The sequence below is a fragment of the Amblyraja radiata genome, chromosome 35 (assembly GCF_010909765.2).
Source record: "Amblyraja radiata isolate CabotCenter1 chromosome 35, sAmbRad1.1.pri, whole genome shotgun sequence".
NCBI classification, from domain to species: Eukaryota; Metazoa; Chordata; class Chondrichthyes; order Rajiformes; family Rajidae; genus Amblyraja; species Amblyraja radiata.
This window is the reverse complement of record NC_045990.1, coordinates 4,001,806-4,026,188: the sequence shown is the minus strand read 5'-3', so window position 1 is coordinate 4,026,188 and position 24,383 is coordinate 4,001,806. Positions and strand designations below refer to the sequence as shown.

The 24,383-nt window shown below is 41.2% G+C and overlaps 1 protein-coding gene and 1 long non-coding RNA gene across 7 annotated transcripts in view; one reads left to right on the top strand and one right to left on the bottom strand.

Moving 5' to 3' along the window:
- Nucleotides 1-18,626, top strand: LOC116991943. Its single transcript, XR_004416938.1, has 3 exons — nucleotides 1-12; nucleotides 2,530-2,533; nucleotides 18,156-18,626. It is a non-coding gene; the product is annotated as an uncharacterized LOC116991943 (long non-coding RNA).
- The window catches only part of LOC116991942 (KH-type splicing regulatory protein), a 43,385-nt gene that overhangs the window by 4,559 nt on the left and 14,443 nt on the right, over nucleotides 1-24,383 (bottom strand). For 4 of the 6 annotated variants that reach the window (XM_033050947.1, XM_033050949.1, XM_033050950.1 and 1 more), the window contains 17 exons: nucleotides 22,263-22,301; nucleotides 20,988-21,024; nucleotides 19,211-19,260; nucleotides 18,621-18,692; nucleotides 17,850-17,864; nucleotides 16,237-16,294; nucleotides 15,810-15,981; nucleotides 14,938-15,036; nucleotides 13,245-13,400; nucleotides 11,814-11,916; nucleotides 9,533-9,633; nucleotides 6,906-7,053; nucleotides 5,778-5,938; nucleotides 4,862-4,962; nucleotides 3,842-3,939; nucleotides 1,811-1,927; nucleotides 105-188 (listed from right to left, as the gene is read on the bottom strand). In XM_033050947.1, coding sequence (XP_032906838.1) covers nucleotides 105-188; nucleotides 1,811-1,927; nucleotides 3,842-3,939; nucleotides 4,862-4,962; nucleotides 5,778-5,938; nucleotides 6,906-7,053; nucleotides 9,533-9,633; nucleotides 11,814-11,916; nucleotides 13,245-13,400; nucleotides 14,938-15,036; nucleotides 15,810-15,981; nucleotides 16,237-16,294; nucleotides 17,850-17,864; nucleotides 18,621-18,692; nucleotides 19,211-19,260; nucleotides 20,988-21,024; nucleotides 22,263-22,301 — 1,611 coding nt within the window. The remainder of the gene's footprint in view (nucleotides 1-104; nucleotides 189-1,810; nucleotides 1,928-3,841; nucleotides 3,940-4,861; nucleotides 4,963-5,777; nucleotides 5,939-6,905; nucleotides 7,054-9,532; nucleotides 9,634-11,813; nucleotides 11,917-13,244; nucleotides 13,401-14,937; nucleotides 15,037-15,809; nucleotides 15,982-16,236; nucleotides 16,295-17,849; nucleotides 17,865-18,620; nucleotides 18,693-19,210; nucleotides 19,261-20,987; nucleotides 21,025-22,262; nucleotides 22,302-24,383) is intronic. The other 2 variants (XM_033050951.1, XM_033050948.1) reach the window with 2 other exon arrangements.

Sequence of the window (24,383 nt, the reverse complement as noted above, 5' to 3'; positions counted from 1 at the left end):
ATAATAAAAGCAGTTGAGGAAAGGAATGGGGAAGAAAGGTATTGATTTCTTAGCAGGCCAGTTTAGATGCATAAACAACTAAAATATAAATGAAAGATGCCCACCTAGTTTCTTATAATATTCTTCCCATGCTTTAGTGTAATCAGGTTGACTTCCGGGCCCTTGCACAGGAGGCTGCTGTGAAGGATCTATGGAAAACAGAGATAAAATATAATTAAAAGCGACAGTAGCTTTGTTACAGACACCAACACGTGGTAACTTGTTCCCACCGCCCGTCGCATCTTCAAGTCAGACGGTTTGAGCAACACCTGGGAAAAGGAACATTAAATCTAGGATGAGGGCTGCTATACTGGAGGCCCCATATTATACACACGGTGTTTAACCAAACTCCTGCCTGTTCTCTCAAACAAATGTGTGAGATACCACACAATACAATTTGTAAAAGCTGGGAAATCTCCTGTTGCTCTATTTAACACCTCCTGCTCAAACAACATACAAGTGATTGACTGGTAAGTACCATATTGCCATCTGTTACATGCAAGTTTTCAAGTGACTATTTCAAAAATATTGGTTGCAGGTTGCTAAGACATTGGTGAGGCCACATTTAGAGTATTGTGTTCAGTTTTGGTCACCATGTTAGAAGATGTTGTCAAGCTGAAAAGGACGCGGAGAAGATTTACGAGGATGTAGCCCATAATCGGGGCCTGAGCTGTAGGAAGAGGTTAGCAGGCTAGGACTCTACACCTTGGAGTGCAAGAGGATGAGGGATGATCTTATAGAGGTGAAAAAGATCATGAGTAGACGCAGAGTCTCTTGAACCCTGCATAGTATTCTTCCAAAGGTTTATGAATAGACTTTGCCTTCCATCACAGTAGGTTCACTGTGATGGATGTTTGTGTGAACTAAATTGTGTGTATGTCTAGGAATTGTCTTTGTTTGTATGGCTGTGGAAACGGAATTTCGTTTGAGCCTCACTGAGGCTCAAATGACAATAAATTGTATTGTATTGTATTGTAATAAATTTCTTAACACTTTACATTGCTGCTGCTTGTATATTTTACAGTAGCTTAGTTTTGTTTAGTTTACAGATATAGCGCGGAAACGTCCGTGTAGCGCCCGAGACCCGCGTTCGATCCCGACTACAGATACCGTCTGTACAGAGTTGGTACGTTCTCCCCGTGACCATATTGGTTTTCTCTGAGATCTTCGGTTTCCTCCCACACTCCAAAGACGTACAGGTATATGTTAATTGGATTGGTGTACGTGTAAAATTGTTCCTGAAGGGCCTGTTTCTGCGCTGTCTCTCTAAAAAAGAGACATTTTTACATTTATACCAAGCCAATTAACATATAAACCTGGGAGGAAACCAAAGATCTCGGAGAAACCCAGACAGGTCACGGGGAGAGCGTACAAGCTCCGTATAGACAAACACCCGTAGTCAAGATCGAACCCGGGTCTCTGACGCTGTATGGCCGTGGCTCTACCACTGCGACACCATGCTACCCCAAATTTGTTAAGTATTCAAATCATTTTAAAACCAGATTATTCAAAATTAAGGATAAAAAGTTTTGAAGTGCAGTAAAGAACTGCTGATGCTGGTTTAAGGTAGATACAAAATGCTGGAGTAACTCAGCGGGTCAGGCAGCGTCAAATAAAGTTTTGATGTCAGAGAGCCATTAGAAATTTCCCCTAAAATGTACAAGGAATAGGAAGCATGCGCATATTAATGGCAATGGATTAATTTACACCTGGGGAGAATACAAGTAGCAGAAGATAGATTTTTCTCCTTACAAAGCAGGTCACATCTTACCTGGCCCTGGTGGAGCAGCAGCTGGCTGTTGTGGTAGGACGGGCGCGGCAGGCTGCTGATAATACTGTTGGTAATAGGCAGCCCAGGCAGCAGCATTTGGATCCCCAGGAGGTTTGCCTGCACCAGAGAAGGCGCCATTAATATTTCACAAGACCACCGGGAGCTTATTTTGCAAACAAAGCACACTAAATCTTCACCCCCAACCACACAGAAGTATGATCCACAATTGAAAGAGGCAGAAGATCAAAGAACAAGTTATCACAGAAGGCACAAAAAAATTAAATGGGCAAGACACACAATGGTTAAAATAGACAAAGAAAGAAGTCTGTTACAGGAATATCCTGTAACCGTTTTAATTTATCAATTAAAAGCTATTAAAGATGATGTCCATTTCAAACAAGTTTCAACATAGGCAAATACAAGGGCATTCACGGAAGACCCAAAGAAAACTAGAGAGCTAACAGTTTAAAATTAATGGGTTGAATTAATAACTTGAGAGCACATGTGCACTGATCATCTTCCATGAAGACAGTATCTTTATCAAGGGTAGACAAAAATGCTGGAGAAACTCAGCGGGTGAGGCAGCATCTATGGAGCGAAAGAATAGGTGACGTTTCGGTTCGAGACCCTTCTTCAGACTATTTATCAAGATGCTTGGATTCCAAACGATTAAATTATAAATTAGGAAAAAAAGTTATATTTCCTCAGGGCAAGTTCAGTGAGGTTCACGATATTTGCTGGGGGGGGGGGAGGGAGGGGAAAGAGGGGGAGAAAGAGAACAACTTCCTCTAAATGAATCCAAGTCTTGGGATACTGGCATAAAATTTGCCTTTTATAAATAGCTTGTGAACCTTGAAATAGCACGCTTCTGCAAATTGCAACTGATGGCATATAGATAGCGCAGTAAAAATGTGAAAGGAAGGTTCAATCAACTGGCACAGCCAAGAAGCAATGGAGATCAGATCAGCTCTTGTATCGGAATGGTAGACAAAACCCAATAGGTATAACAGTATAAAAACAGGAAATGCTGGAAATACTACACAAGTCAGGCTCCATCTGTGAGAAGGAGATGGTTAACAGTTCAGGTCAAAGGCCCTTTGTCAAAATGATTTATTTCTTACCCTTCATGGCAATAATGCCACCACAACCAAGGCCAATTGGGGAATGGACAATTAACATCAGGCTTGCCACATCTCACAAACTATTGTACATTTTTATATGTTCTCTAAAGCAGTCTAGATTATCAGTGTAGGCAACCAAAAATGAACTCCAAAACACAATATCATAAAAACATTTTTTGCAGAAGACGGGTATATTTAATATTAAGAATTTTGGTTTCCCTTTAGCCGCAAGTCATAATTAAGGAAATCAGCAAAAGGCCCAGATTTATAATTTACTATTTCAGAAATGTATTCCAAAGACTCAAATCGCAATTTTCAAGGAGGAATTAGATACATTCTGGAAAAGAGATAATTTGCAAGGGCATGGAGAAATAACAAGACTAATTTAGAACTTAAAAGAGCCGGCATGAGAAACGGGTCAAATGGGATAGTGCACAATATTACAAGAATGGGGGCAAATGGGCTTTACAGTTATTGAAGCTTGGCAGACGAATTAATAAAACCTTGCATTCATACAATATCCTACACCTGCACAAGAAAGTTTCAGCTGAAAATTACTACCGTATCAGATTAAAATTTGGTTAAAGACTATAACTGTGAGGTAGATGTCGAGTGGAAACGATTTAGAGATGAAATTCCAGGGCTTGATAGCCAAGGAACTGAACACACAGTCAAAATATTGAAGAGAAAGAGTACAGAAATGGTCACAAGAGAAAGGAGCGCAGGAATGCTGGAGGGTTTGGGGATGGAAAAGAAAAACAGAATTAGGTGCCCAGCCACTTTACAGCGGAGCCCTGCTCCTGTCGGAACCTGTGGGTGTGGAACAACACCAGGCATGAATCAGTGCTGCTACTCTCTTTGTAGCCATGGCTCAAACCCCGCAAACAATTAAGAAAACGTGAATCGTTACCTGGGTCATGTGGTCCAGGCGGCTGCCACTGTTGGTACGTGTTTCCCCAGCCTTGAGGAGGATATTGGTGTGGAGGAGGCGGGCCACCGGCAACAGGACTGTCAGGGAAGAATACTAGTTAGTTCTATACAGTTCCCAGCACAACAATGAAAGACCCTTGCCTGCACTCACCTTTTTCACCTGCACGTACTATCACAACATTTAACATTTGGACAGGTACAAAGAGGGACATGGGCCAACACAGGCAGGTGGGACTAGTGTAAATGGGGCATGTTGGGCCGAAGGGCCCATTTCCACGCTGTATGACTCTGCCAATGACCAACAAATGACAGAAGACACAATGGAAGAGAGCAGAGACCCAAGTGTCCCATCATCTGCTCAGTCATCTCAGATCTATATGGGGACTTTTCAATTTATCGGGAGCACAGTGCAGGGATTTCCTGATTCACCGGTTCACATTGCACACACTTACTTGTTCAAGTAAGGGTCATTGGGTGAAAAAGATCTAAGGAAGCGGTTAATATCCCATGCAAGACATGCAGTGGGAAATGCTCAATCCTCTCACTTCAGCCACAAGAGGCGACAGATTGGAGGGAAGATTATAAAGTGATAGGGAAAAGCAGGCTTTTTGCCTGCACTGAAAATGTCCAGAAAATGACACTATCTCCTCCCTTGAACACTCTGGTTCTATCGTTAAAAGGTTGTGCCTTAGTCCAATTTTCTTTCCAAAGCAAGCACCTATGGCTTTGGCACGACTCCCAGCAAAACAAGAGGTAACTTCCCACTGGTCAACAGGATGTCATTCAGGAAAGGTGTCACTGACTGGTAGCAAGTGGGTACATTGGGCTTCCATCAGATTACTACTTTTACCAAAAGACAGAATCACAACAAAATGGCGAGGAAAAAAATGATAAAATTCAAAAATTCAAAAGCTGTGGCTTTGCTCATTACCTACCAGATCTCAATTGCTGTATACAGCAAAGTAGTGAAGATGCAGTAAAAAAATATCAGGTTACTTACTGGGGAGGAGGGGCTCCTGGGGGTCCTTGGGGGAAGGGTCCTGGTTGGAAAGGTCCCATGGGGCCACCAGGCATCGGGGGGCCGACAGGACACAAAGGACCCTGGAAATGAAAGGATTAGTGAACATCTATCTGGATCTTAAATGGCTGGCATTAAATTTATAAAATAATACATCCTCTCAGCTAAGTCCTAAGGAAGGTTTGGAAGCATGCAGGTTGAGGGAAGCATGCAGACAAAAGCAAGGGAGAAGCACAATGGTAGAGATAGAGGAGTGAAAGAGGAAGCAAGACAAAATGTGTAGGGAGGAACTGCAGATGCTGGTTTACACCGAAGATAGACACAAAAAGTTGGATTAACTCAGCGGGTCAAGCTGCATCTCTGGAGAAGAGGAATGGGTGACATTTCGGGTCAAGACCTTTTTCAGACTGAGTCAGGGAAAGTTAAATTAGAGATACAGAGGTACAAAGAACAAATGAGGTAGCATACAGGCCGAGGTGCCAACTTGCTCCTGAATTGCAAATGGCATTAAGTGCATTCCACAGATTAAGCACAGCACTGCTAGCAGAATGCAAATAGCATAGAAGTTACCAGCATCCTTGATATGAAGAAATTTATGACTGGTGGCATGCTCAACCAGACATTTCCCGGTTGTACCGCGAATTGCTACGCACTCATCCCATGCAACGAATAAGTCACAAATTGGGAATTCTGTATATTGTCTGGCCAAATTCATGAAAATTCAAACATGCAAAAACAAATTCAGTAATATACATGTTAAAGTAATGAACATATATGATCAACTTCGAGGGCTTATTTACTGTCAGATATTTGAGAAGCCAAGAGTGCTTGATCATGTGTAACAAAACACACCAATGACATTCGTACTTGAACCCCTTCAGATGGAAGTGAGAGTTACCTCTATCTTTTCCTCAATGAGCTGCTTGGCATGATCAATCTGTTGGGGGGATCCACGGATGGTGAAGAGTTTGAAGTTGGGATCACCATTGGGAGGGGGCTGCCGCTGCAGTTCCACAAAAGCACCGGTCTGTTGGTTGATCGCCTTCACATTTTCCCCACCTGAAAAGTTTAAGCAATTCCCTTCAGTTTCACCTATAACACTGAACCCAACTGCCACAAAGTAAAGCAAAACATTGACTTATAAAAGGTGTCGAGTTTAGAGTCTGTACATAATTAGCAGTGAAAAATGTACTCAAGATAATTGAAGGAGTCAAGAGAGCTGGAGATTGACTGAGGCATCAGAGTGCAGCAACACCTATGACTTGATTAGTACGGGTGACAGAGGTTATGGGGAGAAGGTAGGAGAATGGGGTTAGGAGGGAGGGATAAATCAGCCACGATTGAATGGCGGTGGGCCGAATGGCCTAATTCTGCTCCTATCTCTTATGACTGTGTGGGTTTCCTCCGGATGCTCCAGTTCCCTCCCACGTTCCAAAGACACTCGGATTTGCAGGTTAATTGGCTTCTGTAAATTTCCCACTGTGTAGGAAGTGGATATAAAAGTGGAATAAAAACTAATGTGAACAAGTCTTAGGTTTAGATAGTCGGTGTGGACTCAGTGGGCTGACAGGCGTGTTTCCACCTGCAACTCTAAACTAAATAGTCTCCAGACAATCTCAGACCATAGCTACAAACAAATTGAAAAATTGGTCAGCTCCTGATATTCCACAGATCAGTAATAATCTAATCACTAATTATCCAGTATAGTCAAATGAATGCTGGGCAATGTTGTTGACCAAGAGATAAAAATCAAATATTCATAAGATCTTAAGACATAGGAGTGGAATTAGGCCATTTGGTCCATTGGGTCTGCTCCACCATTCAATCATGGCTGATCTATTTTTCCCTCTCAAGCCCATTCTATTGTCTTCTCTCCATAACCTTCGATCTCCGTACTAATCAAGAACCTTTCAATCTCCGCTTTAAAAATACCCAACGAGTAGTAAAATACGTCGGATAAATATTAAAGACAAACACACAATATAATGGAATACCATAAGAGTCAAAGGAAAGGTGTTTGACCTACCTCTGCCAATGACCAAACCACACTTGTGGCTGGGGACTGAGAAGGCCATCTCTCCTCCAGGGGGGCCCATGCCCCATGAGCCTTGACCTCTCCCCCTTCCTCGGCCAGGGCCAGGCATTCCAGGACCCGGGGGACCGGATGGCCCAGCCTAAACAAACACACGCAGTTTAATACAAAAAGTCACACACCAACGCTCAGGATTTAAAAATAGGAACTGGGTACATACTGATGAATTTGTTAATTCAGGAGACCCGCTGTGAAAATGTGTATTCAAAATGCGCTACATGCAGAATGGCAAAATTTAGTTCCTCGAAAATGTTGGGGGGGGAAATTAAGAATGCATTGAACCTGAACAAAACCATTGCAGCCCAGTCACCATCTTACATTCCCAGTGTTTTATCTGGGTACCTACCTCTGCACAGTTGATTAGGTTGAAGAGCTGCATTCCAACAACAGGAAGCAGCCCATCAGACTCTCTCTCATTCACTCCAACAGTGAAGTAAAACCCAGCTGATCTGGTTGCAGGAGTTGAAGTGCAAGCTTTCACTCCTCACCCTCAATAGTAGAAGCTCCAAGTAGTCGATCATCTACAGCTTTGGAAAGGATTCCACTTTGTCCAGCTGAGATCATGGTCTTATTTGATTTACTAGTTTCATGGAAATGGGGTGGTGTTGGGGGGAGAAGGGGAATTAATTAACGAAGTAAGCATGTGAGAGGACCAAGGATTCCAAGCAATGCAATTAATTAACATTAAAAAAAAAAATCACTTTACTTCAGAAGTTTCATTGGGGATGGGCTGACTATATAGGAGGTATGTTAGACACTATATTTGACCCCAGCACAGAATTGAGACATTCAATGTTACTAAGCCAGCTTATTTTGCTGGTAAGTGCAGCAAAATGTAAGATGCCAGCAGTTAACAAAAACGCGGCCAGCAGAATGGGACTGATCTAGTACTAGTATCAGAGTGACGAGTATTTTATTGTTATGTGTCCCGAAACAGGACAATGTAACATGGGAGGCAAAGCCATTCTAAACACAACTTAGTGACTTTACACAAGATACACATGACATCTTGCATGAAAAGCTACCAGCAAATATTAATTGAGGAGCTCAAAATACATCAGTGGTTCTTAATCAATCCAGATAAAGAAAGGAATGGGTTTTAACATCCTTTGTTTATATACCGCAGCTGTTGAAATCTGAAATAAAAACAGAAGATGCCACAAACACTCAGTCGGCCCATGCATGGGGAAGGCAAGCAGGATTAATACTCAATGCAAGGTTGTCCAACCTCAACATCAACCCTAAATGTTAGCCTTTCCTCTCAACAGATATTGCATGACAAGGTGAGTGTTTTCAACAACTTTTGACATATCCTTAGATGGCAAATTTTAATATATTAAAACTACACAAAATTGCCTTCCTCGAAATCAAATAATTTTGTATTAATTCCATCAATCCTAAACTGCATCCGAATTGACACTTAAAACAGTAATACCAATATTCTTTTCATAATTTTAAACAACTGCTATAAATTAATAATGTGCTCAAGAGACAGGTGAATGAGTCCTGTACACAAACTTCAAAAACAGGAGAACTTTAAATCCTCCCTGCACCCGCCCACCCCTGAATTATTTCACTTCTTAAACAAGAAACAGAAGTGGGTGAAGGTTTTTCAGTCACTCACGCTGGTTCCATCAGCCTTGGTTAGGGTTTAACCTCTTGCATTAAACCCCCATTTTCTTGCATTAAACCCTCATCTCAATGGCCCAAATATCACTGAAACTCAGTAACAAAGCCTCTGCAGCACTCCAGAATGTCAAAGATTCGCCATTCTTTAGGTGAATCTCAAACTTATATACTGTGATCACTTATTCTCGACACAACAGCTGGGGGGTGTGGGGAGGAAATCAGTCCGACCTCTTAGACTATCAAGCTCCATATAACTTATGTATTTCATTTGTGCTGCACCTCAATCTTCTGGGCTCAGAGAATTTTTAAGCTTAATCTCTCTTACAAGGCATGCCCTGCGATTGCAGGAATCAGTCAGGTGAAGCTGATTTATTAGGCAAGACGACTTCTTCTGCAGCTTGCCATCCTCATAAGCAAATTCAGGTCCAAGTCAGCTTGTGCAAGTGCACTACCCGTTGTACCGGATACCTCACTGTCTAACTGCAACCACCACCAAGGATACTATAGGCAGCCCAATGTTGTCGCCTGGTCAACCAGATCTGAACTAGAGTCGTGTTTTAGGCAGGAACACCACAACATCCATGCTTGGAAGATGATGCATGTAGCTCATACTACAGTAGGATTTACAGTAGGGAATCTACTGCAAAGATCCTCAGAATGTTTTAACTCACAGACGAGCAGGAGCATAGGTGGGGTTTGCAGCCATCTTTGTCCAAGCTGGGTTGCTATGCAGCACTATTACATTCAGTGCCTGTACCAATGCTGGATCAAGCAGAGATACTCTGCCACAATGCTTTTGTCACCTTTTAAAATGGGCAAGCAACTAAAGTGCATATTATCCATGGAGCACTAGCCTCCTTCAGGAGTGGTGTGGTGACACAAGAGGGCAAAATAAACACGGACAAAATCAAGAACAAAAGTCCATTCCATACCCGCACGTTCTGCAGAAGGTCAGTAATTATTTGTGCAGCATGCTGGCATCTTTCTGGAGGCCCCATTACATGCGCTATCTTATCAGGCGTAGATCCATCATCTACAGGATGAAAGAAGGGGGGAGGGGGGAAAAAGGACGTTATTGAAAAGTGAATGTTAGCACTTCCATAGCAGTTGCACTATTACAGTAACCAAGTCCAAATGGAACAGACAGTACCTGAAACAATGAATCCAGATGCTCAAAACAAAAAGTTAGCTTTGAGACGGTAAGCAAGTTGAGTTTTTTGGGTCAGTTACACTCATCGTTAGCAACATAATCAAACTCAGTCCGAATGACGGTAAAATTCCTCCTTGTGTCCTGAAGTCAGAAGCAGTCCTGATCTAAAGTTCGATATGCCTAGGTCAAAGGTCACTATGCAGAAACATTGCTGGAAAGCAGTAGAGCTGTGTACAAAGAGACCTTCATTTCTTCTGTATTTTCCAGCTTTGATTCCTCTAGGTAAGATAAATACAGCTTTCAAACTATGAAATAGTTGTATTTATTGTTCCTTTGTTAAAAGCTAAGATTGTGTCGTTTTTTATTGTTTCATGCTTTGGTGGGTGAGCGAGATCGTGCTCATCTGTGGTCGGGGTCGGGTCTCGGGCGGGACCTTGAGCTGCACCTCTCTCCTTGTCCAGTGGCTGTTGATTGGCTCCCTCGGGGCCGAGTGCCAGTCATCGACTGGGATGCACAAGGGGTGCTGCGGTGGCTCGGCGGGACAAGCGGAGTTGAGCTGGGGTTGGCGTTTCTTTTCCGCGCTGGCTGTGGGCCTGGGGCCGTTGGTGTGTCGGTCCGGGATCACCCCCCCCCCTCCCCCAGGCTGGGACGGAGCGGTCCAGTGGAAGTTCGGCAGCGCTTGCGGCGCCGGGTTCGATCCTGACTGCGGATGAGGCGCGGTCCTGTGTGCACGCTCTCCCGTCTCTCACTCGAATCTTCCCCCTCACTTAATCTCGCTGTTACATCCCACTCTCCCGCTACCTGTTCCTTTTGGGGGGGGGGGGGGGTGTGGAGTTGACCATTTATGGGATTCTCTCTCGAATCGAGAATTTCATTGCTCATTCGTATTCATAGATGAGGCTGAAGAAATCCATTGCCTTGAAATTAGCAGAATAGTGAAATTCGACTCAGAAACTACCGCTGCGTTCCAGTCTGGATTACACATAATTTACCTATAATGTGACCACACGGCACCCGTTACTCAGATTAAATATATTTTTACACATAAATTATGAATAAAGATAAGAATTTAGTTTCTTCAGCCAGCGCTTCGTTCACTTTTTCTGTATGGTGAATGACCTTTGACAAATCCCATGATTCCTTGCGTTTTTCGGAATACCGAACTCGCTTATAGGGCCCTTTTCCAGCCCTAAGTGGAGGCATCAATTTTCACTTCACTGAATCACTCTCCACACACCATTCCCACTGCAAGGGACAAACTTTTCAGGGAGTTGCTAATCTAGACAGAAGCTGTAGATTTAAACCTGCAACACTATTGCCCATCCTCTGCACAGTGTACCTTCTGCACCATGCGGGATCAAATCTGTGCCGAGGAGGAAAAAACGTAAACGCTAATGGTGCTCTTTAGTCACACATAATTCCAGCCAATAACTTTGGCATTTGCAGCTTTAAAAATAAATCTCAGCAAAACACAGGAATACTTAAAATAAAAAACTTCCACATAACTAATCTTCTGTTCCCAGTCGTGTTTGGGAAATGCGGATAAATAATGAAGTAAAATTAATTTGGCATTTTAATTTCTGGTGGCAAAAATTGTAATTGAACAAGAGTTTAAAATTAATCCAGAGCATCTGTACGGAACGCAGATGGTAGATTGTCTGAAGAAGGGTCTCGACCTGAAACATCACCCAGAGATGCTGCCTGCCTGAGTTACTCCAGCATTGTGTGTCTATCTTTGACTGATTGGTTACATTGATGTGCCTCTGTGTAATACCACCCCGGGCAACCCATAATTGTGCCATCAGGGAATATAATAGCTATCTAATGCCAGTGGACCAACATTTATTTACACCACCAGGGTACAAGGTGGGAGGACTCATGAGCAGCGGTATAATTTCCACTGGTTAATACAAGAAGTGATGTCAAATGTGCACTAATAACTACAGCTAAATGCTCCATTTCTGTGTTGGCTTCAGAAACATCTAGTATGGTTTTAAAATCCGGGGGACTCCTGGGTTTAAGAACTGCTGTGTCAGATGCTGAGTGCAGGGAATGGGACTGACCTGGTTTGAACTGTATTCGGACTCCTGCGTCATTTTGTATCTTCTTGATCATTTCTCCACTTCTTCCAATCACTATTCCCACCGAATGCCGCGGAACTGGAACCTAGAGTTTGAAGATTTTATATGGACGTCACAAATCCGACGTACTTCTTAATAACCTAGCATCTCAATGCAACCCCCCCCCCCCATTAACTTTTCTCACCACAATTATTGCCCACAATTACCATATATATGGTTACATTTGAAACAATTTAGTGTCTAAACTAGTCCAAATCTAAAGACCATAAAAAATGCATAAACAAATACACTAATTACATCAATGACAAAATGAAATAATCTGCTGCTAATTCCACATTTAATTAAATCATGAGAAATGTGCTCATAAATTGGAGGATACAACACAATTCAACTAAATACAGTGCCAATACTTTAAATTGAAATGTAAATGTAGGCACCATTTGGAGATCCAGCATAGTTTAACTACCTCTATATTACTGCAGCACTGTGATCCAACCAGACCTGCTCTCAGAGAGCAGATACAATCCAGTTGTAACTAGCCAGTCAGGTAGAACACCAAGTTAATGGGTGTGACGATCTCAAGCAAAGAGTACAAAATACTGCATCTTGGAGGTGCAAGATAACATGTGGGAAAGGGAGGGTAATGGGTGTATAATACATTATTTCCTATACACCTAAGTGCCAAATTACCCATCATCTCTACCATCATGGGTTAAATGAATTAGAGCAGATTGGGCAATTTTGTAATCCAAGAGCAATGGTAGCAAATACAAAAAGGGAAAATTTAACTCTGGGTACACAATGCCACCTGAATAAATCTATTCCTTTTGGATTATGCAAAGAACCAGGTTCAGGAATAGCTACTTCCCCTCAGCCATCAGGCTATTAAACCTGGCTCGGACAAAACTCTGATTATTAGCAACCACTTTCTGTTATTTGCACTTTACCAGTTTATTTATTCATGTGTGTATATATTTATATCATGGTATATGGACACATTTATCTGTTTTGTAGTAAATGCCTACTATTTTCTGTGTGATTAAGCAAAGCAAGAATTTAATTGTCCTATACAGGGACACATGACAATAAACTCACTTGAACTTGAACTTGAGATAGAAATTGCTCGTTTGTCTGAAACCAGATAATAAGAAGTTCCAGATCAATGCAACTCCCAGCGCAACAACAGGAATACGAAAGTGGGAGATTATTTATGCGATAAATGCATCTCTGGTTAAAGTTATAACATTTCAAAAGCCAAGGTTTACATTACAGCTCAAGGAAAGTCACTTTAGTTTATTGTCACATGGTTTCTGACACCTGATCGATTTTACAAACATTTATAGTGTAGCACAGATAATAACTGCTTTCCTAAGCTGTGAAAAAAATTCAAGGAAAATCATTGTTTGTACTTACATCTAAACCACCAGCGCCGCCGCCACCGCCGCCGCCACCGCCACCACCACCACCACCACCACCACCACCCCCACCACGGTTGCCAAACTCATTCCTGTCTCCAAATCCTCCCTGGTCACGTTCATGGAGGATCTCCATCACCATGTCTCGAGCTTGCTGCAACCACACACAATAAAAAAGTTAAACTGATGCGTTGTTTGACACACCAATTCAAAGATGCATGTTACCGTTTTTAAGCTTAGAGCCACACTCAAAACTGGGTGATGCAGATTTCTTCTTGCTTCAGCTAAGATGTCGGCTAGGGTCAGCCTGGCTGATTTATTCGAAAATGAACGGGTAAATCTTAATCCAATTTCACCAAGTTTGAAAAATATAATTTTTAGAGTCAAAATTATTAAAATTAGAAGATTTGGTTACATTCAAAACAGCTCAGATAATGTTTAGGGCCAAAAATAAAAATTTACCTGGAAACATTCAAAAATTATTTAACGAGCGTGTGGGGGGTTACAATTTAAGAAGAATATTTAACTTTAGGAAACAAAAAGTCCGTACGACTAGAAAAACCTTTTGTATTTCGGTTTGTGGAGTAGGAGTGTGGAATAAATTGAACGGGGAATTAAAGCAATGCACAAACATGAATCATTTTAAAATGATATATAAAAAAATAATTTTCATGGGGTACAGGGATGGAGGGGATGGTTGACAAGTGGGGGTTAATGTTTATCTATTGCTTTACTATTGTTTACTTATGTTTGGGTACTTCAGATATGAAGTTTGTATGTGCATAATAGTTGTATGTATATATATGTCTGTAGGTATTATGGGAAATTGCCTAGGGTAGTATTATTATTAGTAATTAATTGATTTTTAAATATGGTAGAAGTGTTGGGGAAAAGGGGTGAGATTTAATAAGTTATTCTTCTTCTCACTCCTTTTCGAGCTTGTACAGACACAGAGTTGGACATTGGAACTTTGCTTTTGTTCTTTTCATTGCTTTGTAAATATTGATTGTAATGTCCAATTGTTTGATAATTTCGATTTTGTTACTATTAATGTCTTTAATGTCTTTACTTGTTCGGAATAAATAAATAAATAAATAAAAAATAAATGGTTTTATAACATTTGAAACAGGCCAATTCCAAGTTTTAGCTGTAACCATGAGCACAAAGTTTGTGCAGGAATCAGGTTCAGAATGAAAGCCCTGTCCCACGGTACGAGTTCATTCCAAGAGCACTCCCGAGTTTCAAAAAAATCAAACTCGTGGTAAGCACGGAGAATTAACGTAGCAGGAACGAAGCAGAGCTCACGGACGTCTCTTAGCGCTAACAACAGGTACTCGGGAAGACTCGCCAACGGCAGGTAAGCACGGGAAGACTTGTGAAGATTTTTCAACATGATGAAAAATGTACACGAGAGCCCCGAGTGGCCATTACTGTAAATCTCCGAGTTCGAATCAGGGCAAACTCGGGAGAACTCTTGGAATGAACTCGTACCGTGGGACAGGGCTTTAAGGGCCATATCCCGGAGTAGGTAAAATTATTTTTGTGAAACATTGAATCATTCTGCATCTGGCAATTGTACATTACTGTTTAGCAAGTGTTTCACACCAAGTTGAGAAGCTGTTCAGAGTTTTCTGCTGACAAGAGGAGTGGTTTCTTGGATAACTAAATCCAGAAATACTAGCAAATCATACCTGGACTTTAAAAGGATCGCCAATAATCCGGAGTGGTTTATCTATGTTCGCACTTTGTGAACCATCTTGGATTAAAATCATCTTCACTCCAGCACGTTCCTATTTGAAACAAGTGACAGATTATTCAGCAACGTCGTGTGAAAAGAGCAACACCCCTGTCCATAAAGCTTAATCTGTGAACCAATAATTCCTCGCCGACAATACCAATTGAGCAATAAAGCAACTTCTAACAGTTCAATACTTCAGGACCAGTCAAACATACACATTGGTTATGTCTCAAATTATTCAACAACTATTTTTGTAAAACAATGTAAATTTGAGGAATCTGATGGAAAAGTAGCATGATATGGCATTTATGGAAATATGTCATCAGACGGATCACAGCATCTTGAAAAATCTTGGTCCTAATGTTGTCGAAGTTTGGTACTCAATCCAATTCCTTCTCTAGTTGGCTAGCCAACATGATCAAGATATGGCTAACATGAGTTGTTATCATTCTTTCATTTCTTTTCATCCTCCACATAAGGGACCAGCTTCTTTGTGGAATCCAACTTAAACGTTTTATAATGCTACAAACATCAATTTCAATAACCTATGGTTTGCAGCTTATAATTATCAATTGCAAGGGTGCAGCTGAGCTGGACGGTGATAATTCACGCTGGCAAACCCCTTGCCCCATTCGCACATCAGCTAAAATGAGCTGCAGGAGAAAGGCCTGAACAAGCTATCACAACACAATTGATCCCCAAACTTTTTGATGTAGAATGGGTTGACGTAAGCTAATTAAAGCCAAGAATTTGGCTGCATTACAAGAAACGGATCGTTTAGAATTAACTATTATTACATTGCCTTTGATTTTATCCGTTTAGTACCTGAAGTTGTTTGATGGTCTCTCCACCTTTACCAATGATTAGTCCAGCCTTCCCTGCTGGAATGACTATCTCCTGAATAGATCCACTTTGGCCATTCGTAGAGTCATGAGACTGGCCCGGTGGCCCACCTCGTCCTCTGGACACGATCTCATCCAGTAGCATCTTCGCCGTCCTGAAAAGAGAACGGACAAATTAAATTTCATCCTGTGGTTGACTAATTGCATGTCAGGTAGTTATACTCGCTCCAGCAGTTAATGCTGTTTCCGACAGCCTTCATTCAGCTTGCTTACTGTATTTATAACAACATAAATTAAAGTTAAAAGTCAACTCCGAGGATGTTTCACAAGGGAATATTTGACGAGGCAATATTTTTGCTGGTCCTATCAAGACACGTCAACATTACTGTCAGGAAGACATTTGCACTCACTGAATTGACTCCGAATTCCCAGTCAACGAGACGCATCGTTCTGGCATACCTCCACTTTCTGGAAGAGAAATGTTATATGCAATCAAGGGCAAGTTCTTAACACAAGCTAAATGTAAACAACAATTTATGACAGGTTGAACCGAAAGCAGTGATGTCTTAAGTGCTATTTCTTTTAAGTTAAGAATGAATTCTGCAAATTTATGAATGTGTAAAATTTGGTTCCCTCGATATACACAAGATGTCATGTGATGGAAGAAATTTGAAAGGCAGATGTTTACCAGTGCTGCGAAGACTTGAATGGCGGTGCTGGCTCGATGGGCCAGCACCACCATTTGCAATAAAGATCATAGTCACAGGTCACTTAGTTCCAGGTCAAAAGATTTGGGGAGCAACTGTGTGCTTATTGTGTGGGTTACTGGTATTTTGTGTTAAAAACAGGCAAGGCTAGATGAACGTAACATGTTTGTAAAAGCATTTTAATTTCAGCAATATGGCACGGTGCCAATCCACCCATCAAACCGATGTTTTGTTAGAATAATCTAGTCACCCTTTGCTTTTCTACAAGTATTAATCTACACCCTTTTGAAATCTACAAATAATAATAATAACTTTATTTATAAAGCACTTTAAACAACTGCAGTTGCCACAAAGTGCTGTACATGAGAACCCATGAACAAAAAGCTATTACAAACAATTAAAAACCATTAAAAACCGTAAAATGAAGGACTATAAAAAACACACTAAAAATTAAAAGACATTAAAAGCGCTAAAAACAGGAACAATGCCTCAGCCAGTGTCGAAAGCCAAAGAATAAAAATGTGTTTTTAGGGAGGATTTGAAGATGGACAGTGAGGGGGCCTGTCTGATGTGCAGCGGCAAGGTGTTCCAGAGTGCTGGAGCAGCAACAGAAAAGGCTCTATCCCCTCTGAGCTTCCGCTTAGACCTTGGTACCTCAAGGAGCAGCTGATCAGCTGACCTGAGGCACCGGGCAGGAACATATAGGTGGAGCAGCTCAGAGAGGTAAGGCGGGGCGAGCTTCTACTGCCCCTCCCAGCAACAAATTAGAAAAACTAGTTTACCCAAGTGTTATGTTCATATGTTCGCCAACCACTTTATATCTTCACCCCATGGCTTTCCGAAACACAAGGGAAACGATTTCTCATTCTTGAATTTATCCCGACTTTTGATATTTAATCAAATGCACTCAAGGCCAGTCCCCACTACAACAATCAATGTTATCACTTCACTTCCTCACCTCTGGAATACTCGGGTAAATCTTTTTTGGTCCATGTCTAGATCGTCATGTTAAAAATCTCAATACCTTGACTTAGGGCGCTTTAGTGGAAGGGTGACTTAAGATCCAATTAGGGCTGGAATCTGGGGCAACAGGCGGGGGGGGGGGGGGGGGTGCAGAGGGGGAGGTGCGGTGGAGGGGTTGAGAGCAAGAAATCACTACTTAAGTTGTGCTCCTTCATTGAGCCAGACTGATTTAAATAAAATGTTGTACACAAGCATTGAATTACCAATTTGTGTTAAAAACAAATAAAGGAAGAATACAAAGAACAATGTGGATGCTGGCCTAGAAAGCCAATTACAAAATATTTTTTACTCACCATCACAATTTGGCCCTAGGGAGGGAAGAAAAGTCACAATTGATATTGATTTGCAACAACACAAGCCGTTGGGATCAGATTTGTGATATTTTTTGGGAGCCCATAACAAAACCATAAGCCCCTTAGTACTGCCACGTGAATTAGGCCAGCTAAGAAATCAGTTTTATTGATCTCCACCTGACAATGCCCAAAGAATGTTACATTTGTTAATGAACAGCAATTGGGTGAGAGGGGGTTTACTTGGGTCAAGGGAAGAACAGAGCAACTGTGATTGGTGGGACATAATACCCATTGTTATTGACATAGAACCCATTGTCAATAACAACAATGTTACTTGATTTTATTTGGTTTATCGGTTAAATCTCGACAGGGCCAACAGCTTGCTGATATTTCAAAGCATACTATCATTCCCAATCACCAAAATAAAAACTAATTGATATTAACTTTGGTTAACTAGTTGACTGTCCAAAGAACAAATGGGCCACCAACTTGTATCTTTGCTTGACTGTTACAAACGCGGCTAACCATTTCCTATTCCTTTAAATGCCGCTAAATCTGACTTATGCATTTGCTTTTGCCAAAGTTGAAATCAACTTAGCGTCAAAGCTAAAACCCTCAACATTTAGGGTCAGTCTGCAAACGCACAACCATCAACTAAATCCCAAATAAAAAGTATTCATTGAAGCGATTCAAGTGATAAAAGTGCTATAGCTAGGAAACTGAGAATCTACAGCTAACTCAAAATCATGCACACTAACAAATCTACTATACCTGGAGCAATCTGTACTTTGCAACCAGATTCCTGCTGTATTCGGTTTATCTGTTCCCCACCTCGACCTATAACTAAAATAAAAACATTTCCACAAATTACTGGTGGGACTAAGGGAAAAAAGTTGTTTGGCACGGACTTGTAGGGCCGAGATGGCCTGTTTCCGTGCTGTAATTGTTATATGGTTACTGATGCCTACACTTGTTTAACATTCAAAGAAACGCAACTACCAAAATTCACATGTAGTTTACACAAAAAAGCCAAATACCACCAGTTATTGCAGAGTAATTAAAGCCTAGACAACATCCCTCCCAACTTCATGCATCCACCACAGGACCCTAGAGCCATAAGAACACCGAAGCTTTCTCATACAACTTTCTCACCTTAACCCAAACCCAAAGTGTATTGCATCCATGGCTCTACCTTGGCCTCTAGTATCATTCTACATTGCAAGGGAGGGGCTCCAGCAAGAAAGATTTTGAAATAATGTAGCCAAATAACCTCAAAGCACTTCAGGCAAAGGTATAACAGTAATCAGTGTTCTGGGAATAAATACAAAATTTAACACCGCACTCATACATTACAGACTTACCAAGACCAACCATCCCATCTGGCACTCTGTAATCCTCTGTAAGGGTTGCCCTGAAACAGATGAGGAAAATTCAGTGCATGGATGCAGATACACACAAGAACCATTCATTTTAATCAGACTCTTCATGGGTTGTACCACAACAAAATGCAAATGACCATTGCTGAGATTATTATTATTCCACTTTATTTAAATACTTTAAACTTGGCAGCTGTAGCAGGTACAAATATGCATCCAAATCAATATTCTAAGCCTCTGATCATTGTCCAGTAACCTTATTTTTTATCCAAGGTAATCTCTCTCTCGAGCCTTCGCAACCAAACTTGGGTCTTATTCTGCGATGTAGTTTAAAGATAAAGTCAAGTCAAGTCAAGTTTATTTGTCACATACACATACGAGATGTGCAGTGAAATGAAAAGGATTTGACTCGTGGATGGTAGATTAATTAAGACTGTTCCTAGAGCACAACGTTACTTGAAACTCCTTACCACAGCCTTGAAAATTGTTGGATTAACCCAGAGTGTACCACATGCCTGCTGTGTGTAGTTCAGCCTCACAAGCAATATGTCAACTACAAAAGGGTTTTTTTTTTTGTTAAAAAGGGAACATTAAGAAAACATTAAGAAAACATCTATCAAACTACAGGAAAACATAATCTCAACCACTGAATACTATCTCATCATAACCAGAAACAGACACCGTACAAAGTCAGAGATAATTCCAAACAATGATTGAAGATGAAATGAAAGCAGTCTCTCCTCAATCAGACAACATGCATGTTGGAAGCACTCTCCAAACAAGCTAACTGGGTTTGGGTCAAAATAGACCACAAAATTATCTACATCCATATCCCTCCATTCTATTTAAACAGCCATGGCCAACCTCAATCAAAATCAACAATATTAATAATGCACAATGCATTATAATAATTTATCACCTAGAAAATTATTTTATCAACATGTCAGGTATAAGCTTGCATGCCACTCCCTTATATTACCCATGCACTACATGATTATCTTGTATATAATTACAACTTCTGCGTTGTTTACTATGTGGCGCATTATAATCATATTGTACACATTCACTTCTTTCATTTGTATGTAATGAAATCTATATTATGTGGAGGCTTCGTTTAAAACTTGATTCTCTATTCCATTCCTCTAGGGGCTGACATGCTTGACAGAGTTCATCACCTGTGACGCTGTCTCTCACCTCATTTAAGACCAATAAACAATGCCTCCGTCATTAAACATAGAAAAACGGGTGCAGGAGTAGGCCAGTCGGCCCATCGACCCAGCACCGCCATTCAATATGATCGTGGCTGATCATCAAAAATCAGTGCCCCGTTCCTGCTTTTTCTCCATATCCCTTGATTCATTTAGCCCTAAGAGCTAAATCTAACTCTCTCTTAAAAACATCCAGTAAATTGACCTCCACCGCCCTCCGTGGCAGAGAATTCCACAGGTTCACAACTCTCTGGGTGAAGAAGTTTTTCCTCATTTCAGTCCTCAGCCATTATTCTTAAACTGTGACCCCTGGTTCTGGATTCCCCCAACATCGGGAACAGAAGCGACTTTTCCTCACAAACCATGTGTAAGCTTTGGGTGGCAATCACGAAGCAGAACTCGGAAGAACCCATGACAACTGTCTACATCCTATCTCAGGGGCTCAGAAATGAGATTGGTTTACACTATAGACTTGTTGACACTGAAGACAAGGCTTTTCTCTCAGAACCACAAGACAGCTGCACATTTAACTTTAAACGCCTCACTCTCCTTACCTTTGCTGATGTATGGCTGCAAGCTGAGCTCCAATTGCTGGGAAAGAAAATAGAAAGTTAATGGAAAAAAACATTTCCATATGCAACCCAGGATTAAAAGAGTAAATTAGAGTCAAAGGTTGCAGTGCATCCATGAAAAATTATATAATTTAAACCCTCATTAATGTACTACCACAACTTCTGAAGCTACTTCCTAAAGTGACTGCATTAATGATCTCATTTATACGAGAGTCATTACATTGGATAAGTTTTCAGGTATTTAAACGATCAAGAAAAGCACTGTAACTGCATATTGTAAATTATATTGTAGCAATCTGCACAAGAAACAAGTGGAACTCATTGCCACAAAGGGCTGTGGAGGCCAGGTTAGTGGATATTTCTAAGGCAGAGAAAGACAAATCCTTGATTAGAACGGGCGTCAAGGGTTATGGGTAGAAGGCAGAAAAATGGGATTCGGAGGTGGAGATCAGCCCTGATTGAATGGTGGAGTAGACTCAATGGGCCGAATGGCCTAATTCTACTCCTATAACTTGAAGATCTTAAAAGATGGAGATATGACAGATGACCAAAGCAACACCAGACTGGACGACTTGCCAAACCACAGTTGTCACATACGACACCTCACTCAAACCACTTAATGCAATGCGATTTGTAATAAATATGAGCTTTGTTTAGCCACAAGGTCCAGTCTGCACTCTTAACGTTTTGACGTGTCGTTCCTTAGGTGGCACTGCGGTGTGCAGTTCTGTCACCGTGCATTAGGAAGGTTGTAATTAAGCTAGCGAAAGTGGAGAAAGGTTATACAGGAATGTTGCCCAGACTAGAGGGCTTTGCTGCAAGGAGAGGCTGTTTTCCTGGAGTGGAGGCGGCTGAGGGGTGACAGAATTTTACAAAGTTACGAGCAGCATTGGTAGATAGGCAGGAGAGTTTAAGGTGAAATCTTGAGCTCATGTGCTGAGAGCTATAACAACATTTACAGAATGCATAGGTTTAAGAGAGGGGACAATTTTAAAGGGAATCTGAGGGGCAATTTACTCACACAGAGAGTGATTGTTAAATGGAACGGGTTGCCAGAGGAAGTGGGAGAGGTGGGGACAATTACAGTATTTAAAAGACATTTGGCCTGGCACATAAATGGGACGGTTTAGAGGGATATGGACCATACACAGACAAATGGATGCCGAGTAAAAAGATTTCAATTAACTGATTTATCTTAATTCCTTGTAATGACACTGAACTTTTTGCCAACCAACAAATTCAGTAGATTTTACTTACGATCGCTTTGTGCTGCCATTTTTTTGCTCTCCGGCTGATCTGTAAAATAAAGTAGTAAATAATTTAATCTGTTGTACACACTGTGTCAAAAACACTTATGTTAACAATTTATTTCATCCATGCATGCATTCTTAATCCTGTTCCCCACCCACACCTTGCAGTGACAGGAGTGCAGAACTACAGATCTCTCAACATAGGCCTTCGTACAACATTTTGTTAAAATCAGTATCTAGGTCATTCAAACTGCAGACTGGTACTCATCATTGCACTTGCTCACCTACCACAGTATTATTCTTATCAACTTATAATTGACTTACATGAAAATAGGGTCTCGTTATGCCATTTGATGTTAAAATGTTAGGAGCAATGATCCAGTTGTACTGCCACATTAAGTAACATTTTGTGACTGGGTCAGTTCACCCATTATGAAGCCATGAAGGAGTCTACTTTAAAGTGATAGAAACATAGAAATTAGGTGCAGGAGTAGGCAATTCGGCCCTTCGAGCCTGCACCGCCATTCAATATGATCATGGCTGATCATCCAACTCAGTATCCCGTACCTGCCTTCTCTCCATACCCTCTGATCCCCTTAGCCACAAGGGCCACATCTAAATCCCTCTTAAATATAGCCAATGAACTGGCCTCGACTACCCTCTGTGGCAGGGAGTTCCAGAGATTCACCACTCTCTGTGTGAAAAAAGTTATTCTCATCTCGGTTTTAAAGGATTTCCCCCTTGTCCTGGACTTCCCCAACATTGGGAGCAATCTTCCTGCATCTAGCCTGTCCAACCCCTTAAGAATTTTGTAAGTTTCTATAAGATCCCCTCTCAATCTCCTAAATTCTAGAGAGTATAAACCAAGTCTATCCAGTCTTTCTTCATAAGACAGTCCTGACATCCCAGGAATCAGTCTGGTGAACCTTCTCTGCACTCCCTCTATGGCAATAATGTCCTTCCTCAGATTTGGAGACCAAAACTGTACGCAATACTCCAGGTGTGGTCTCACCAAGACCCTGTACAACTGCAGTAGAACCTCCCTGCTCCTATACTCAAATCCTTTTGCTATGAAAGCTAACATACCATTCGCTTTCTTCACTGCCTGCTGCACCTGCATGCCCACTTTCAATGACTGGTGTACCATGACACCCAGGTCTCGCTGCATCTCCCCTTTTCCTAGTCGGCCACCATTTAGATAATAGTCTGATCTTTTGATCGACGCTTTTCATTTGAATGTGTTATATGTACTCCCCAGTCCCAACTCGTGCACAGCCTACATTCAAAAAGCATTTGTGAGACTGGCAGGATAGATTTGGCGGCTGCTGTGGGAGTACAGGTGACCATTCTTGACATTAGCTAACATTTTGCCACATCAAACCCAAGAGGAATACATTTTAGTTCATCCGTTGATGTCCATTTTGCAAGTCCTATCTCGAGACACACTTTCCAAGACAGCAGCCTTGCCCCTTTTAAAACGATCAACAGCATTTAAAATTACATCTGTAGCAAAATCTTAAAAATATATATTATTAGCCCAAGGTACACTGTGGCTAAATTTGTGAGCATCTCTTTGCTGATTAAGAAAAGCAAAACAAGACTTTAAATGCTTCCCCAGACTATGTATTCTTGTGATAGAGCCCATCTCTGCAGTCATCCTCTGAAAACAAGTACAGAACCCTGAGGTAACCCAGGAAGGACCTTCATGGTCAAGAAGATACAAACAGCAAAACTGGGTAGAATCGGTTGACAAAACTGGCACATTGCATGGGTGATAAGAGAAATGAGCACTACTTATGTTAACATTCAATCTTACAGCATTAAGGCACAGATGCTGCATTTTTGCTATATTAGAGCTGCTCATGTTGAAAGATCCTTCAATCTGGAATTATACAGAGATTAGGTCACTGATAGATTCTTAGCTGATAAGGGAAAGATGGTCAATCACTCAACTGATAACATTTAGGTTAATGTTATCAGAGAAATAAGGATTTTTTAAAGCAATGATAATTGACAAGAAATGGCAAAATGATGAAATAATATTTTTTAAAGGTTTTCTGACATTGGTTGTTGAAGCAAATGGGTGAAATGCAAAGATGTCCACATTCAGGAAACAAACTGCACATAC